At 46.1% G+C, this 16941-nt stretch overlaps 1 protein-coding gene across 4 annotated transcripts in view; it reads left to right on the forward strand.

Moving 5' to 3' along the window:
- mipol1 (mirror-image polydactyly 1) overlaps positions 1 to 16941 on the forward strand; it is a 35827-nt gene that overhangs the window by 13240 nt on the left and 5646 nt on the right. For 3 of the 4 annotated variants that reach the window (XM_061063795.1, XM_061063793.1, XM_061063797.1), the window contains 6 exons: positions 2139 to 2262; positions 2356 to 2461; positions 4673 to 4799; positions 8123 to 8156; positions 8243 to 8413; positions 13496 to 13549. In XM_061063795.1, coding sequence (XP_060919778.1) covers positions 2139 to 2262; positions 2356 to 2461; positions 4673 to 4799; positions 8123 to 8156; positions 8243 to 8413; positions 13496 to 13549 — 616 coding nt within the window. The remainder of the gene's footprint in view (positions 1 to 2138; positions 2263 to 2355; positions 2462 to 4672; positions 4800 to 8122; positions 8157 to 8242; positions 8414 to 13495; positions 13550 to 16941) is intronic. The other variant, XM_061063794.1, reaches the window with a different exon arrangement.

Here is a 16941-nt window from a genome sequence, read left to right on the forward strand (position 1 = left end):
AACATCAACAACCCCAAAAACAACCACCAACATCAACAACCCAAAAAACAACCACCAACATCAACAACCCAAATAACAACCACCAACATCAACAACCTAAAAACAACCACCAACATCAACAACCCCAAAAACAACCACCAACATCAACAACCCAAATAACAACCACCAACATCAACAACCTAAAAACAACCACCAACATCAACAACCCCAAAAACAACCACCAACATCAACAACCCAAATAACAACCACCAACATCAACAACCTAAAAACAACCACCAACATCAACAACCTAAAAACAACCACCAACATCAACAACCCCAAAAACAACCACCAACATCAACAACCCCAAAAACAACCACCAACATCATCAACCCCAAAAACAACCACCAACATCAACAACCCAAAAAACAACCACCAACATCATCAACCCCAAAAACAACCACCAACATCAACAACCCAAAAAACAACCACAAACATCATCAACCCCAAAAACAACCACCAACATCATCAACCCCAAAAACAACCACCAACATCAACAACCCCAAAAACAACCACCAACATCATCAACCCCAAAAACAACCACCAACATCAACAACCACCAACATCAACAACCACCAACATCATCAACCCCAAAAACAACCACCAACATCAACAACCCCAAAAACAACCACCAACATCATCAACCCCAAAAACAACCACAAACATCAACAACCACCAACATCAACAACCCCAAAAACAACCACCAACATCATCAACCCCAAAAACAACCACCAACATCAACAACCCCAAAAACAACCACAAACATCAACAACCCAAAAACAACCACCAACATCACCCTCCAGATGCTGCAGTTTAGACTAGTAGTGAAATAAAGTCCTGCGTTCTCTTCTTCTCTGCTGTAAACAGTTTATCCTCATAAATAATTATAAAGTGTGTAAGCTAACGATGATAATAATCCAAACTTTGTCTGTGTGAAAGATCCCAGAATGTTCTTCATGTGATATGTGTAGAGTCTCCACACGGAAGAGATGATTAAAGTTTATTGCTTTTCATTAAACTTCAGCCTTCTTTAGATTCCAGCGTTCATACCTTTCCTTCTTTTGTGTCTTTTTGACGCACGTTCAAATGAAATTTGTGGATCCGTGTGAGTTGCATCACTGTATGAAATATGACCTATTAAATTTAGATTTGATTTGATTAGTGGAAGCGTTAGATGGAGGGCGCCTGAAATAGAATGATAGTAAGAACGAGGAGAGGGAAGTTGATTAGAGGCAGCTGGTATTATAAAGTCAGAAACAGTCAATTACAGAAGACAGAGTCAGCCACATTTCTGTGTCTTATTTACCCGCTTTATTAAGCTAAGAAGCAGTCTGACCTTTAAGGTAATATGAGAGAATTACAGGCGAACATCAGTCACTGCTTATTAAAGCAACGCCTCATAACCTGCAGCCTCCGTTCTGAGCCTCACTTCTGATAAAGTGAGGTTAAAACACCTGACCTGACTACACACAGGTCACACTCTAATGAAACACTCACTGAGATGATGTCAGCAGAGTCCTGACCAATCACAGCCTTGATGACCGCCAGCCCACCTGCACGATGCATTCACTGCACGTAGTCATTCCCTATGTCCGAGGGTGTTCAGTGTTATCGCGGATTCTTCCAACACAAATATAGAATCATCCTGGTACTGATCCTAGCTAACACGTCTTTAAACTGGGACCTGGTTCTGATCCGAGCTAACAGGTCATCAAACTGGGACCTGGTACTGATCCTGTAGCTAACAGGTCTTTAACCTGGGACCTGGTACTCATCCGAGCTAACAGGTCATCAGACTGGACCTGGTACTGATCCAATATAACAGGTCATGAAACTGGGACCTGGTACTGATCCTAGCTAACAGGTCATCAAACTGGACCTGGTACTCATCCAAGCTAACAGGTCATCTAACTGGGACCTGGTACTGATCCTAGCTAACAGGTCTTGTTGCTTGCTGTTTTGTTTGCGTTGACAGGTGAACTTGATATTTCTTTATCCTCCTGGACTAACTAACGTGATTCTCTGTTCAGGCTGAGAGGAGAGATAACTGATCACATTGTTGGCTTTGTGTGTTTATCGAAACTTCTTGTTTCCTTCAGCTCTCATCAGGAGGTCACGTTCGGTCCAATCACAACGCCCGGTCGAGTTCAGACTATAGATCGGAACAAAAACATCTCGTTTTTACTTAAGGAGCTCGACGCTCTGAGAGACATCAACAAGAAGGTAAACACTCTCACACACAAATACACTCTGTAAACTCTTTACATACACACAGTGAGGTCCTCACAGGTATAGCAACACCTGACTGTGTTGCAGCTGCAGGATCAGCTTGTCCAGAAGGAGAAGGAACTGCAGAGGAGGGAGGTGGAGGAAGAGCTGACGGAGGAGCAGAGAGAGGCCCAAGGCTGGGAGAGGCCGACAGGTGAGGAGAGGGAGGAGGAGGAGGCAGAGGATGGGGAGGGAGGATAAAGAGATGGGGGGGGAAGAGGAGGAGGAGGGGGGACAGGGAGGAAGAGGAGGAGGAGGAGCACAGGGAGGCCAAAGGCTGGGAGAGGCCGACAGGTGAGGAGAGGGAGGAGGTGGAGGATGGGGAGGGAGGATGAAGAGGGGAGGGGGGGCAGAGGAAGGAAGAGGAGGAGGAGGAGCACAGGGAGGCCCAAGGCTGGGAGAGGCCGACAGGGAGGAGGAGGAAGAGATGGGGGGGGAGGAGGAGGAAGAGATGGGGGGGAGTAGGAGAAGGAGGGTGGAAGAGGAGGGTGAATGTTACAGTTAACTCTCCTCTTAATCAGATCTGATCCAACCACGACTTCTTAAATATTTGAATATTTTTCTTGCACACTGTTTAATACCAACACACACACTAATTAAAAAAACAGCCGTGATAACGAGGTGACAGTTAACGAGCAGCTGTTAGTTTAACAGAAATGTTTATGTGTTTAACCAGCGATCAGATGTAATATTGATTCAACTGTGTGTGTGTGTGTGTGTGTGTGTGTGTGTGTGTGTGTGTGTGTGTGTGTGTGTGTGTGTGTGTGTGTGTGTGTGTGTGTGTGTGTGTGTGTGTGTGTGTGTGTGTGTGTGTGTGTGTGTGTGTGTGTGTGTGTGTGTGTCTGTGTGTCTGTGTGTGTCTGTGTGTGTGTGTGTGTGTGTGTATGTGTGTGTGTGTAAGTATAATCCAGCAGGATTACCATAGAAACAGAATGTGTCTGTCCAACAGATTTTATTTCATCTTCAGTTCGGTTACGTCAAGAAAAAGTAAATTGATCACACTAAACAGAAGTGTGTGTCTGTGTGTCTGTGTGTGCGTGTGCGTGTCTTGTGTGTGTGTGTGTCTCGTGTGTGTGTGTCCTGTCTCGTGTGTGTGTGCAGGTCACTGACTCAAACACTAAATAACATTAACGATAAAAGAGAGAATCCAGATTCTAAAGTTTCTTCGTGTTGCTGGTTTTGTTTTTATTGGTTTAAGATGATTGATCCGTCCAATCAGAACTCACAGATCCAGCATGTTTCTATGACGACGTGTTTCTGTCGAGTTTCTTTGATTTGATTTTATCGAGTCTCACATGAGCTGTGGTCATTTCTCTGTTATTACACCTGGACCACAGGATGGACACGCACACACACACACACACACACACACCATCCTAAAACTGACTCCTCTCCTCCTCTCCTTGTCTGCTTGCCTCCTTGTTCATTTATCTCATTCTCTCCCTCTTTTTCTTCCTGTCTTCTCCTTGTCTCCTCATCTTTCTTCCCGTCTCCTTGACTACTCTCCTTGATGCCTTCACCATGCCCCCTTGTTGTCTTCTTATCCTCCTTATCTTTTTGTGTCCACATGTCTTCTCTTCCTCCCTCATCCTGTTTGCCTCCTCTCCTTGTCTACTTCTTCCCTTGGAATCCTCTCCTTTTCTCCTTTCCTCATGTTCATCTATCCTTGTATCCTCCTGCTTTCCCTGCATTCCCTTCCCCTTGTCTCCTTGTCTTATACTCTTCTATCCTTTTCATCTTGCCTCCTTGCCTCTACCTCTCCTTGCTTCCTCTTCTTGTCTCCTCATCCATTCCCCCCCTTTCCTCTTCCCCTTCTGTCCTTGTCTCTTCACCTCTTTTTGACTCCGTCTCTTTCTCACTTTGCCTCCTTGTTGTCTTCTCTCTCTGCTTGTGCCCTCTTGTCCTACATGCCATGCCCCCTTATCTCCTTGTTTCATCATGTCTTCTTCTCCTCCTCTGGCCCCATCATCTCCTTTCCTTCATACCTCCTCTCTTTGTCTCCTCTAGTCCTAGTCTACCCTCACATTTCTACCTCCTTTCCTCATGTTCTTCCTTCCTTGCCTTCCTCTCTCCTACTCTCCTGTCTCGGTCTCCTTTTCTACTTATCACCTCGTCACCTTGTCTCCTTGTCTAAATGCCTCCCTAAGTCCTCCTCTCCTTGTTACCCATCTAATTTTCTCCTGTCTCTTCTCTTTGTCTCCCTATCAACTTGTCACCTCGTCATCTTGTCTCCTTGCCTCCTTGCCTCATCATATTTTCTCCTCCTCCCCTCCTCTCCATTTCTGCTGTCCTTCTCTTTCTCCTCTTGTCTCCTCCTCTCCTGCCCCTATTGCCTCTTCTCATCCTTGTCTCCTTGTCTCCTCAGCTGTCCTGGAGGAGGTGTTGTCCGCTCAGAAGGACAGAGATCAGGCTCTGATGTCACGCCTATTGCTGGCCAATGAGGAGAGAGACGAGGCCCTGCTGAGAGCACGCCAACTGCAGCAGGCCGCTGAGTACGACCACACTCACTCACACACACACACACACATACAGAAGCCGTTTTCATATCTGCACTCCCAAAATGATATGGATAATATCAGATGAACTTCTCCTGAAATTCTCCAATTTCCTCCAGAATTGCTCCCGCTGAAAACGCTAAAATAAAAAGCTGTTTAGAAAAAAAGGCCAGGTGGACACAGAGCCTTATTTAGGTGAAACCCGAGTGAAGGAGACAAAATACAGATGAATAAGAAGAAGGAGGTTTGTGTTTAGAAACATCTAAAGATTTGACTCGCATCTCTTTATCCTCAAATCAAACTCATGAGTTAAACTCTGATTAACTGGAGAATAATTATAGATCATATCAGGTGGATGATTGAAGACGGAGCTGTTCCAGAGAAGATTCTTTGTTTGTTTGTTTGTTTGTTTCCTCTGAGGAGAAACTTCAAGATGTTGACTCCTTATTTACATGTTTTCTGCTTCTATATAAAAAGGGGGAAAACCTCCTCCTCTCCCTCCTCTCTCCCTCCTCCTCCTCACCCTCCTCTTTTCCTCCTCTCCCTCCTCCTCCTCTCTCTCCCTCCTCCTACTCCTCTTCCTCCTCCTCTCTCTCCCTCCTCCTCCTCTCTCCCTCCTCCTCCTCCTCCTCTACCTCCTCCTCCTACTCCTCTTCTTCCTCCTCCTCTCTCCCTCCTCTACCTCCTCCTCCTCTTCCTCCTCCTCTCTCTCCCTCCTCCTCCTCTTACTCCTCTTCCTCCTCCTCTCTCTCCCTCCTCCTCCTCTATCCCTCCTCCTCCTCCTCCTCCCCCCCTCCTCCTGCTACTCCGCCTCCTCTTCATTATACTCCTACTCGATCTCGTTAAGAGCTGTGAAACGAGCTCTCGTCCACCTCGAGGAGCCTCCAAATAGACCAGAAAATCTAATTACAGATAACCCCCCTCCTCCCCTGCCTCCCCCCACACCCCTCCCCCTGTCCCCCATCACCCCCCCCCCCCCCCCCCCCCCAGGATGAGAGGGTAATTGATATTGGAGGCCACAATCCTTTTTATGAGGGACAGAATATGGAGGAGCATGTTCCATCTGTCAGGACTGAGTGTGTGTGTGTGTGTGTGTGTGTGTGTGTGTGTGTGTGTGTGTGTGTGTGTGTGTGTGTGTGTGTGTGTGTGTGTGTGTGTGTGTGTGTGTGTGTGTGTGTGTGTGTGTGTGTGTGTGTGTGTGTGTGTGTGTGTGTGTGTGTGTGTGTGTGTGTGTGTGTGTGTGTGTGTGTGTGTGTGTGTGTGTGTGTGTGTGTGTGTGTTTTCCTAATGGAGAGAGGCGGCCTGTGTTACCTCTGTAAATGTGTGTGAGTAATGTGGAGCTGCTGTTTGTTTTTCTCTCTTTGAGCTCGCTTGATTTATTCAACAGGAAACATCACAAACTTACAACGATTTCCTCCGAACTTTTCTTCAGTCACACACAAAACAAACTGGTCATCAGTGAAATCAGCTGATTATTGAGTAACCTGTCTGTCTAAAGGTGTCTCACTTCATATTCACACACATTCATGTAAAGTGTATATGAGGAGTTAATTATGACGGGGAGGATTGTTTGATGAATCTGATGTGGAAGGTGAAACTTTTCCAAATGATTACTGTGGATGTTCTCACGTTATCGCCTGGTGTGTGTGTGTGTGTGTGTGTGTGTGTGTGTGTGTGTGTGTGTGTGTGTGTTCTGTGTTTGTGTGTGTGTGTGAGCGTTAATGACGGCTGCTGTGGAGCGAGCCGAGCCGAGTCGAGCTGAGCCGGGCTGGCTGGGCTGTAAGCAGGGTGTTAGAGGAGCTTTATTGGAGGCGGCTGGTCTTTCATTACCTGCTGTTCCCTGCAGAGCGAGCCGCCTCGGCCACCTTATTACAGTTTATTACAAAAAACAGCAGCAGCTAAATGAAAAGAGCCTCCCACGAGGAGAGAGGGAGCCGATCAGCTAGTTACCAGCTCCTCGTCCACCATCGCAGGGAGGCGCGGAGTCCTGAACAGCAGAGGAGGAGTTCTTAAAGGCGGAGAGTTTCAGCTGGACTTCAGGGACGAAGGACAAAATTACAGCTCAGCTGCTGCAGAGTGCGGGTCATCTCACAGGCCGCAGTTCACGGGCAGATTTAATATGGTCAGAGGCTGGAACACATGGATGGAGGGGGGGGGTTGGGCGAGCTGGTCATCCCCTGCCATATAATCACACTGTACATATATTAATTTATATTTATCAGTCAGATTATACCTCGCTCCTCCTCCTGCTGTTTCATCATCACCTGAACACTAACAATGATCTTAAAATCTAAAAACGCAGAGTTTAGCTGCTGTTAGCTCGTTAGGTTTGTACCTGAGCAGGTAGTTGTACTGCGAGGTGACTCTGCCAGGTGTGGGAGCTTCGGGAGTCTGACTGCAGGCAGAAACATCTCCGCTGGTCTCAGGGATGGTGTTTGTTAAAGTGGTCAGGGTGTGTGAAGTCTTCCACATAAATGTATCATAAATCCAGTCTGTCCTGTGTAAATGTGTCTCTGAGTCATGACTGTCTACAATGAGTGAGAAGCTCGAGTCCCACTGGCTGTGTTGTTTTCAGAGCCCTACCCTAACCCTAACCCTAACCTTACCCTAACCCTAACCCTACCCTAACCCCTAATGTTTACATGGACGGGACGACCGGCTCCTCCCCTTGTGTATAAAAGCTGTTTTAGTGAAGGACTAGAGAGAAGAAGAAGAACATACTCACTGATTATTTGGATGTTAGTAAGAGTTTTTAGATCACGCTCATTCTGTGTCAGTTTACATGAAACATGAAGCTTTGAGCTAACTAAAGAGCGCTAACATTAGCATGCTAACACAACAATGCAAGACACAGGAGATTGATGCTAGCCGTCACCTCTTGACTCCTTTGTGCAAAGGGGAGGGGACGCTTCGGTATGGAGGAGGCGTGGCCAATCAGCTTTGTTTGTTTTGGTTTCATGCTGGTGCTCAAAGGCCACATCTACTGGATCAAAATGTTGCACAACTTTAAAAAAAACAAAAACTAAATCTATTTCATCAGAAAGGTGTGAAGGAGAAGACGGAATCCATCAGGAATTGCAGGCAGACTCCAGCACACTGTGTTTGTACGATAAAGAAGTGTGCAGGAGTTTGTCTGCAGATCTCTTCATTGAAAACAAGAAATGATCCATGTCTAAATGTAATTGCACTTAGCACCCCCTACAGGCCTGGAGGACCTCTTTGTTTGTGTTTGTCCGTCTTTGTTGATGCTGTTTGATGGTTTTATTTTCTGCAGTATTTGTTTCTAATGAACTGAAACTTCTCGTCTCTCTCGTGTTCAGGTTGGACAGTTTTCACCTGGATGACAGCGACATGGTAAACACTCTCACACTCTGGTTGTAGATTTTAATCTGAGGTGATTGAGGATTGTTCTGATTGGTCGGTGTGTTCTCGATCGTCAGGACGTCGAGGAGCTTCTTCAGGGCGTTTGTGACGCAGAGTCTGTGCAGGACGTCCAACAGTTCGGCTCCGTTCTGGTCCAGCGCCTGCAGATGGCGAGGCAACGGAGACATGACATCACCGCCCAGGAGATGAAGGCCGTGATGGAGGAGAGAGACGGCTCCATCGCCAAGGTGAGTCAGATACCTGTCTGTCCTCTAACCTGTCTGTCCTCTTATCTGTCTGTCCTCTAACCTGTCTGTCCTCTAACCTGTCTGTCCTCTTACCTGTCTGTCCTCTTACCTGTCTGTCCTCTTACGTTCATATTTGATATTATTTATGACGTTATTGATGATACCTGATACCAGGCGTCGTTGTCTCGCTCTGTCAGAGGTGGCGTCCTCTCTAACGGCTCTGTTTAACCCCGTTCTGGCACTGTGCTGTGTCGCCCCGGTTACGATGGCTCCGGCGATCCAACCTTCAAATATTTGCGTTTAGAATCAAAACATGAACATTTTGAATGAAGTGAAAACAAAACGCTGCAGAGACAAATATTGACAGGAGACCGAGTCGACCTGACGAGTCAATGTTTGCTGAACACTCGCCGTCTATACTCCTGCAACACCTTGTCGTGTGTGTGCGTGTGTGTGTGTGTGTGTGTGTTGTGTTGTGTGAGTTATTTGAAAGTCTTATCTCAGCTGAATATTTGCGTATGACCACAGAGGAGCTGTTAGATGTTTTAATCAGAGAGCAGCCTCGTGTTCACCTGGATGACATCACCTGCTCACTCTTACCTGGAGCCTGATGCGCTAATGAAGCTAATCTGAACGTTTAAAGCATTGTTTACCACATTATGTTCAAACGAAGTACGTTCACCTGCTGCATGTTTGGTTAATCACTATCTTTAAGAGGAGACCTCATCAGGCGCCATTCACAGACTATATTTCTACAGTGGCGGCGGCGTGTGTTGTGAAGTATTTCCTCTGCCTTTAATGAGATAGAAATCCTGACGGCGTGTCGATCAATAATCAATAAGTGAGGATGATGTCAGAGGATGATTAAAAAGTTCAGATTTTGAAGAACAGATCCAGATTCTCTCCTCTGGAGGCTGATTATTATCCAAGTTCAGCTCGCAGAGTTTATTACCAAAACCTGCAGAGTCCTGGATTTATTACCCACAATGCATCCTGATTCATATACCACTCTCTGGGAGGATGGGGGAGGGGGAGGAGGGGGTAAAAGGAGCAGAAATGAAAAAGATGAGAGCTGACTGATGTAGGGATGACAGAGAGAGAGAGAGAGAGAGGGGCAATCGAGGGATAAGATGAGTGAGAGAGAGAGAAAGAGGGGGGCGGAGCTCCCAGCATGCCGTGCTGCAGGTGGTGGCTCAGACGCTCCGCCCCCCTCCCGATGTGTCTGATGGATCAGAAACTTTCATCTCTCCTCTCACTGTGAGTGCTGTCGCCATGGTTACCGGCCTGGAGGCAGGACTGCTGCACTCTGGAAACCATGGCAACGGTCGTCAGGGGAGAAAGGGAGTGAGAAAGAAAAAAAATGACTTTTTAAAAATGAAGGAGAACTTTTTTTAAAGTGGGAGGAGAACAGAACAAGTACGGCGCCATTTTTACAGGAAGGACTTCAACTCCTTCTTTTCCTCCGGGCCGCTCTCTCCTCATTGAGAACAACTGAAAAAAGAAACGCCAGGTGGACACGGCGCCTTCTTCCTGACGTTCTGGTTTTCTCCTGCAGGTCGTAAAGATCATTTAAATGTTTAAATGTTTGGAGCGTGTCGAAGAAAGTAAACTTTCAAACCTGTGACACTTCCAACCATCCTCCATCTTTACCTCTTTGACCCCCGCCCACCCTCGCCGCCGTAACACCCGCCTGCCTCCATTAACCCCACAAAACTCAAGGCTGTATTCGCCTCACTCGTCCCAGCGCCACTAACCCCCAACAATATCGCCTCTCCGCCATCTTTTAACACCCCGCCCCTCTGCTTTAACACCACCCCTCCACGGTAACACCTTAATCCCGCCCTCGCTCCTCTGCCGCCGCTCACTGAAATATGTTTCAAATGCCGTCGTAATCCTCGGAGGAGAAAAAGAAGAGAGTGAGCACTCCACGCTGGAGGATTCCTCTCCTCCCCCCCGCCGCTCGCCGATCCCTCGCTCCCTCTCCTCATCTCTCAGGGATTATCTTCCCGCCACAGCCGGGACTTCTGGGAAATATTGGAAAAGTGGGGAGGCGTCCCCGGCCCGTCTCTCTCTCTTTCTCTCTGTGGCGTCCTTTTTATTGAGTTAATATCAGGTAATTACAGGTTATTAAAGCTCACCTGGACGCCTCACAGGAGGGTAGTGGGTTTGATTCCCACAGACGGAGCCAACGTTAAAGGAACACGACGCCGTGTTTAAGTCCTCACACAGCTGGAAGCAGAGAGACGCCATTAACACGAAACATCAGATCATTGAAATAAAAACCGGTATCAGGTGACGATGACATCACATCAGGGACGTTCTCCACGCTGCGTCTCACAGAGTATTTGTTGTTCATGATGAACTGAAGGGGCCGCTTGAACAGTTTAGATTAAAAAGATGAAAATAAGAACAAACACGTTGATGTGTTTATGTTCATTAATAAACATCAACATGTCCGTCCACACACAAACACACACACACACACACTCACAGACACAGACACAGACACACACTGTGCTGCCTGCGGGATCGTCATCATATCAGAACTTTAAACTTTAATTTGATTCTAGTAAAAACTCCAACGGTACTGATACCTGTTTGTTACCACGGCAACAACAATTGAAGTCCTTTTCACCAAATGTAATATAATAATTTCTTGTTTTTTTTCACCACAAACTGCAGACGACCTTGTGCACATGCTTTTATCTCCTGCTCACCTGTCTGATGGCACAGGTGTCGTTTTACTGTAAAGCTTTTTGATACCATCGATCATTAATATAACACGTTGTATCGTTCCAACACCGAACAAGGACGACCCTCAGTGATGTATTCACATGTTTGTGTTCTCCTGCAGAGTAGACACACTTTCTTTACTGCAGGAGAAGCACACACACCTGTGTAAAAACAGTCTCCAAGTGTTAGTAGTTCTGTGTCGTTCTAACAGAGTTGATCAGTGTCGGCTCTTAGTGTCAGAGTACAAAGTGTTTCTGATGGACGTTTCTATCAGCTGTCTACATGCACAAAAACATTGTCAACACAGACGTTGCCTCAGGACTGGAGGTCGTCTCAGCTCTGTCGTTTAACTGCTCTGTCACACCTGAGGTGACAACACAGGAAGCTGATCACAGCATCACACAACATCTGACTGGTGCCCAGGCAAAAAGCACCACCCACAACCAGTCTCTTGCATTCTCATTGGTTCTGTCACCAAAGCGTCGGCCTTCACAGACAACCTCAATCATTCTGTTGTAATTTCTCTCATCAATGATCTGTGATTTGATTATTCTTTTGTCAATCAAAACCAAAGAATAAGTTTCCATCTGTCGAAAGAGTTCAGACTGTTTACACTGTACACACACACAAACACACACACGCACACACACACACATAAACACAAACACACACATACACACAGTCTAGAGGAACAGACTCGTCCAGATGGCGAGAAGAAACATTGTTTATTTGATTTAACGTAGCTCTGTGATTGGTTGATGAGGCTTGGGTGGGCGGGGTCATGTATCACTGATGGTGATGATCAGATTTAACAGACCTCATTGTCCTGATGACGTCATGGTCTCAATCAGTAGTTACTAGTCTTCTTGAACACAGCACGATGTTCATTAGTCAATGAGTGTCCATTTAGAGTCACAGAGACCAGGAAGAGGGGAGGAGTTAGGGGCGGGGCTACCTGGGATTGACAGGTCACTAACATGGCGACCTGAAAAAGTCTTGTTCAGCTAAAAGAAGCTGTGAGGAGTCAGCTGTTTATGTTTTCAGTATTATGTCACAGGAAGTGACCATATTTGGACAAGAGGGCGGGGCTGGAGAGGAGCAAGTTCTTACACATGGCGTCTGTAACAGTGGAGTATTGGGTGTCCCAGTGTGTGACGTCACATTACGGCGGTGTGGACTGCGGACCATGTCAGCAGGTGTGACATCCTGTCTTCAGGTGTGACTTCCTGCCTGCAGGTGTGACTTCCTGTCTGCAGGTGTGACTTCCTGTCAGCAGGTGTGACATCCTGTCTGCAGGTGTGACTTCCTGTCAGCAGGTGTGACTTCCTGTCTGCAGGTGTGACTTCCTGCCTGCAGGTGTGACATCCTGCCTGCAGGTGTTACTTCCTGCCTGCAGGTGTGACTTCCTGTCTGCAGGTGTGACATCCTGGCCCTTTCTGAATTGTCACAGTTCAGTAGGCAGTACGTACTTTTCAGTATGGAGTTTCAGTATACTGAACTGTCGTGGTCATTCAGTATGCATTTTTTGGGTCAACCTCAGTAGACTGAACATTTCAGTATGGATACTAACTTCCGGGTTTTATGCAGTATGGATCGGATGCATCCTTTCAGGAAGTTAATTGTATTTTACCACCCACAATGCTGTGCGAAATTAAACGTAAAACGACCCTTCACATGCGCCTCCAAATCAAAACAAACGAGCGTGGATTAATTGAATCAATTTTTAATCTAGAGTTAAAGTCCCGACTGAAATCACTACTTTTAATTTACAACAGAAAATATAACAAATATCTGCATTATTATAAAACCTTTCCCCCTCTATTTAAATAATGATTTCACTATTTAAATGTGTCTTTATTGGTTTATTTTACTTTATATTCTGTATATTACTGTCTTTCATTTGTACTTTTCTTTATGTACTGTATGTTATTTAGTTATTTAATCTGCCTTTTACTTGATTTACATTGTGGTATTGTTTTTTGTTTACCTGACTGTATATGCGCATTACTCTTCTTGAATAAGGCTAAACAAAAAAAACTAAAAAAAACAGGTGGATGCAGCCGGTTCGGGTAACGTAAATGACGTCACTTCCATACTGAATGAATCAGAAGAAGTAGGAACAAATATCTGCCTACTGTGCGCGCCTACTGAATAGTAGGTACTAACAGTATACAGCACGGATAGTACGTACTGCATACTGCCTACTGACAGATTGAGTAGGTACTTGGCAATTCGGATACAGCCCCTGTCTGCAGGTGTGACTTCCTGTCAGCAGGTGTGACTTCCTGCCTGCAGGTGTGACTTGCTGTCAGCTGACCGGATTTAATAATCCGTTTTGTGTCTCCGCAGTGTAAACGTCTGGAACAGGATCTGATCCAGGAGAGAGTACAGAGGGCGAGCGAGGTACACACACACACACACACACACACACACACACACACACACTCTGCATACCAAGTGCTGCTCTCTGTGTTGAATGGTGATGATGGGATGTCTGCTCTGTTGTCATGACAACCTACCGTGGGGACACTGCAGCTTGTTTGCCAACAACTTGTTATTCAAACAGGGTCGCTGTGTTTGTGTGTGTGTGTGTGTGTGTGTGTGTGTGTGTGTGTGTGTGTGTGTGTGTGTGTGTGTGTGTGTGTGTGTGTGTGTGTGTGTGTGTGTGTGTGTGTGTGTGTGTGTGTGTGTGTGTGTGTGTGTGTGTGTGTGTGTGTCTCAGAGTAATATTAATACATGTTCAAATAAAAATACAGAAAAGTATATTTTATATTTTCTTTTTAATTCAAGTTAGAGACCTACTGGTGTATATCATTTTCAATAATAGGTCTCTTTTTTTGAAGTCCAGAGAGTCACCTTTTTGCAGGTGGGCAGTGACGGGGTCGGTCGATTGATTCCTCAGAGCATCTGTTCGGAGCATCTTTAAGTGACAATGATTCAAACTGTCACAACATGTTTTCTCTTCTGCTCGGGGTGATATTAATAATCGATTAGAGATGATCATCCCATTTAGGTTCAGACTCTGCTCTGTCCTCATCTCTCTGCTCTGTCTTCAGCTCGCTGCTCTGTCCTCATCTCTCTGCTCTGTCTTCATCTCTCTGCTCTGTCTTCAACTCTCTGCTCTGTCTTCAACTCTCTGCTCTGTCTTCATCTCTCTGCTCTGTCTTCATCTCTCTGCTCTGTCTTCATCTCTCTGCTCTGTCTTCATCTCTGTCTTCATCTCTCTGCTCTGTCTTCATCTCTGTCTTCAACTCTCTGCTCTGTCTTCATCTCTCTGCTCTGTCTTCAACTCTCTGCTCTGTCTTCATCTCTCTGCTCTGTCTTCATCTCTGTCTTCATCTCTCTGCTCTGTCTTCATCTCTGTCTTCAACTCTCTGCTCTGTCTTCAACTCTCTGCTCTGTCTTCATCTCTCTGCTCTGTCTTCATCTCTCTGCTCTGTCTTCAACTCTCTGCTCTGTCTTCATCTCTGTCTTCAACTCTCTGCTCTGTCTTCAACTCTCTGCTCTGTCCTCATCTCTCTGCTCTGTCTTCATCTCTCTGCTCTGTCTTCAACTATCTGCTCTGTCTTCAACTCTCTGCTCTGTCCTCATCTCTGCTCTGTCTTCATCTCTCTGTCTTCATCTCTCTGCTCTGTCTTCATCTCTGTCTTCATCTCTCTGCTCTGTCTTCAACTCTCTGCTCTGTCTTCATCTCTGTCTTCATCTCTCTGCTCTGTCTTCATCTATCTGCTCTGTCTTCATCTCTGTCTTCATCTCTCTGCTCTGTCTTCAACTCTCTGCTCTGTCTTCATCTCTCTGCTCTGTCTTCAACTCTCTGCTCTGTCTTCATCTCTGTCTTCATCTATCTGCTCTGTCTTCAACTCTCTGCTCTGTCTTCATCTCTCTGCTCTGTCTTCATCTCTCTGCTCTGTCTTCAACTCTCTGCTCTGTCTTCATCTCTGTCTTCAACTCTCTGCTCTGTCTTCATCTCTGTCTTCAACTCTCTGCTCTGTCTTCATCTTGCTGCTCTGTCTTCAGCTCGCTGCTCTGTTTTCAACTCGCTGCTCTGTTCAACTTGCTGCTCTGTTTCAGCTCGCTCTGCTCGGATCAGATTTATTAAATTTTGTTATTAATGTAACACTCGCTCTCTCTGAATCTGTTAATGAGGCTGGAGGGCTCGGGAGGATTAGAGCCTGGAGACGATTTTAATTTCCAACAGAAACTCCAACAGCTGCCCAGAAATTAACCAGCAGACTGTCAGAGAGCTGCAGGAGAGAGCCCTGGACTAAAACCAGGACTTTAGAGTAAAATTTAAAGATGGGGCCCTCCATCAGATCCTTAAAGAACACCTTAAAAAACAACCAGTAAAAAGAAGCTCATCAGAAGAGACCTGCTGATGTTGAGCCTGAAGATCTTTACATGTTTACAGTTTATTTTTTTAGCTGCCTTTAAAAAACTCCACTTCCCATGAGGCTTAGACCCTGACAGGCTCTGAAGGACAGAGTGATATCTTTACTTCCTATGTAAAATCTCTGACCATAAAGGTAGATTTTTGGAAGGACAGTCTGAGTGAAACGATCGCAGAGCTCATCAAACACTCTGACTTCAATCAGCTGACGGGGGGCTGAATTTGGGGCCCAATTTGTTGTGAACTGGCCCTTTAACTCCTGATGTTAAAGGTCAGAGTCGACTCCTCATTTACTTCTCTCCTCCTCTCACCTCCTCATGCTGAAGGACGCCTCCCCCCGCCCCTTCCATCCTGGTAGTCCTCTATGCTAATTAAAGCTTAATTTCCTCCCCCTCCTCACCCTCTCTCTCCTTCTCTCTCCCTCGCTTCCTTATCCTGAACGACCTGGGTCAGGTTAGTTTTATTACCTCCTCCCTCTCCTCCCCCCTCTCAGGTTGACCTTAACTCCTCATGTGAAAGGTCAGCTGGCGTTGCCGCTGCGTGCTGATCGTCTCATTTGGAAATTATTCTGATTAATAAGTCGGCGGCTCTTTTGAAGCGTCTCCTCCGGCCCGGCTGGAGAAGTCACATATTGACTCTCTGGGTTTGGCTTCTCTTTTGATGTCTCACTTTAAACCTGCAGACCTTCAGGGCTTTAATTAACATTAAGAGGAGGAGGGGGAGGAGGAGGTCAGGAACAGGTCTGTCACTGCAGGAGTCGACCTCCACACTTTTTGACCAGAGACACTCTGTCCTGTAGCTGTCGTCCTGCAGGTTCAATCAGCTCTGAGAGGAGGGGGGAGGTAGGGGTGAGGAGGTGATGGGGGTTAGGAGACATGAGAGGAAGGGGAAGTGAGAATGTTAAAATGTCCAACTTTACAGCTGCAGTTCCTCTAGTGTCCACTAGAGTCTGTCTCCTGCAGTGAGTCAGTCCCCATAGAGCCCCATGTTAAAATGTCCAACTTTACAGCTGCAGTTCCTCCAGTGTCCACTAGAGTCTGTCTCCTGCAGTGAGTCAGTCCCCATAGAGCCCCATGTTTGGGTCTCTAAAGCTCATTTTAATTCAACTCATCTGTTTGCATCATATTTAGACTTTATGGGATGTTGAATCCTGGAGACTGAAGTTTTCCGTCTCTTCTTAAGATCATGTTCGTCTCTGTTATCCGTCCTCTCAGTTTCTTTCCCAGAATGCACCTAGAGCCTCACTCTGTGATGGCATGCTGTTATTATGACAGGCTGATCAAAATGAATTCTTCATTATGAAGTGTGTTGACACTCGTGTTGGTTAATGAGTCCATTATTCAATTAATCATTTATTTAAACAGAGTGACTCTGACGTCAACTTCCTGATCTCGCTCTGCACATGTGC

This window comes from Labrus mixtus, chromosome 18, assembly GCF_963584025.1.
Source record: "Labrus mixtus chromosome 18, fLabMix1.1, whole genome shotgun sequence".
NCBI lineage: Eukaryota > Metazoa > Chordata > Actinopteri > Labriformes > Labridae > Labrus > Labrus mixtus.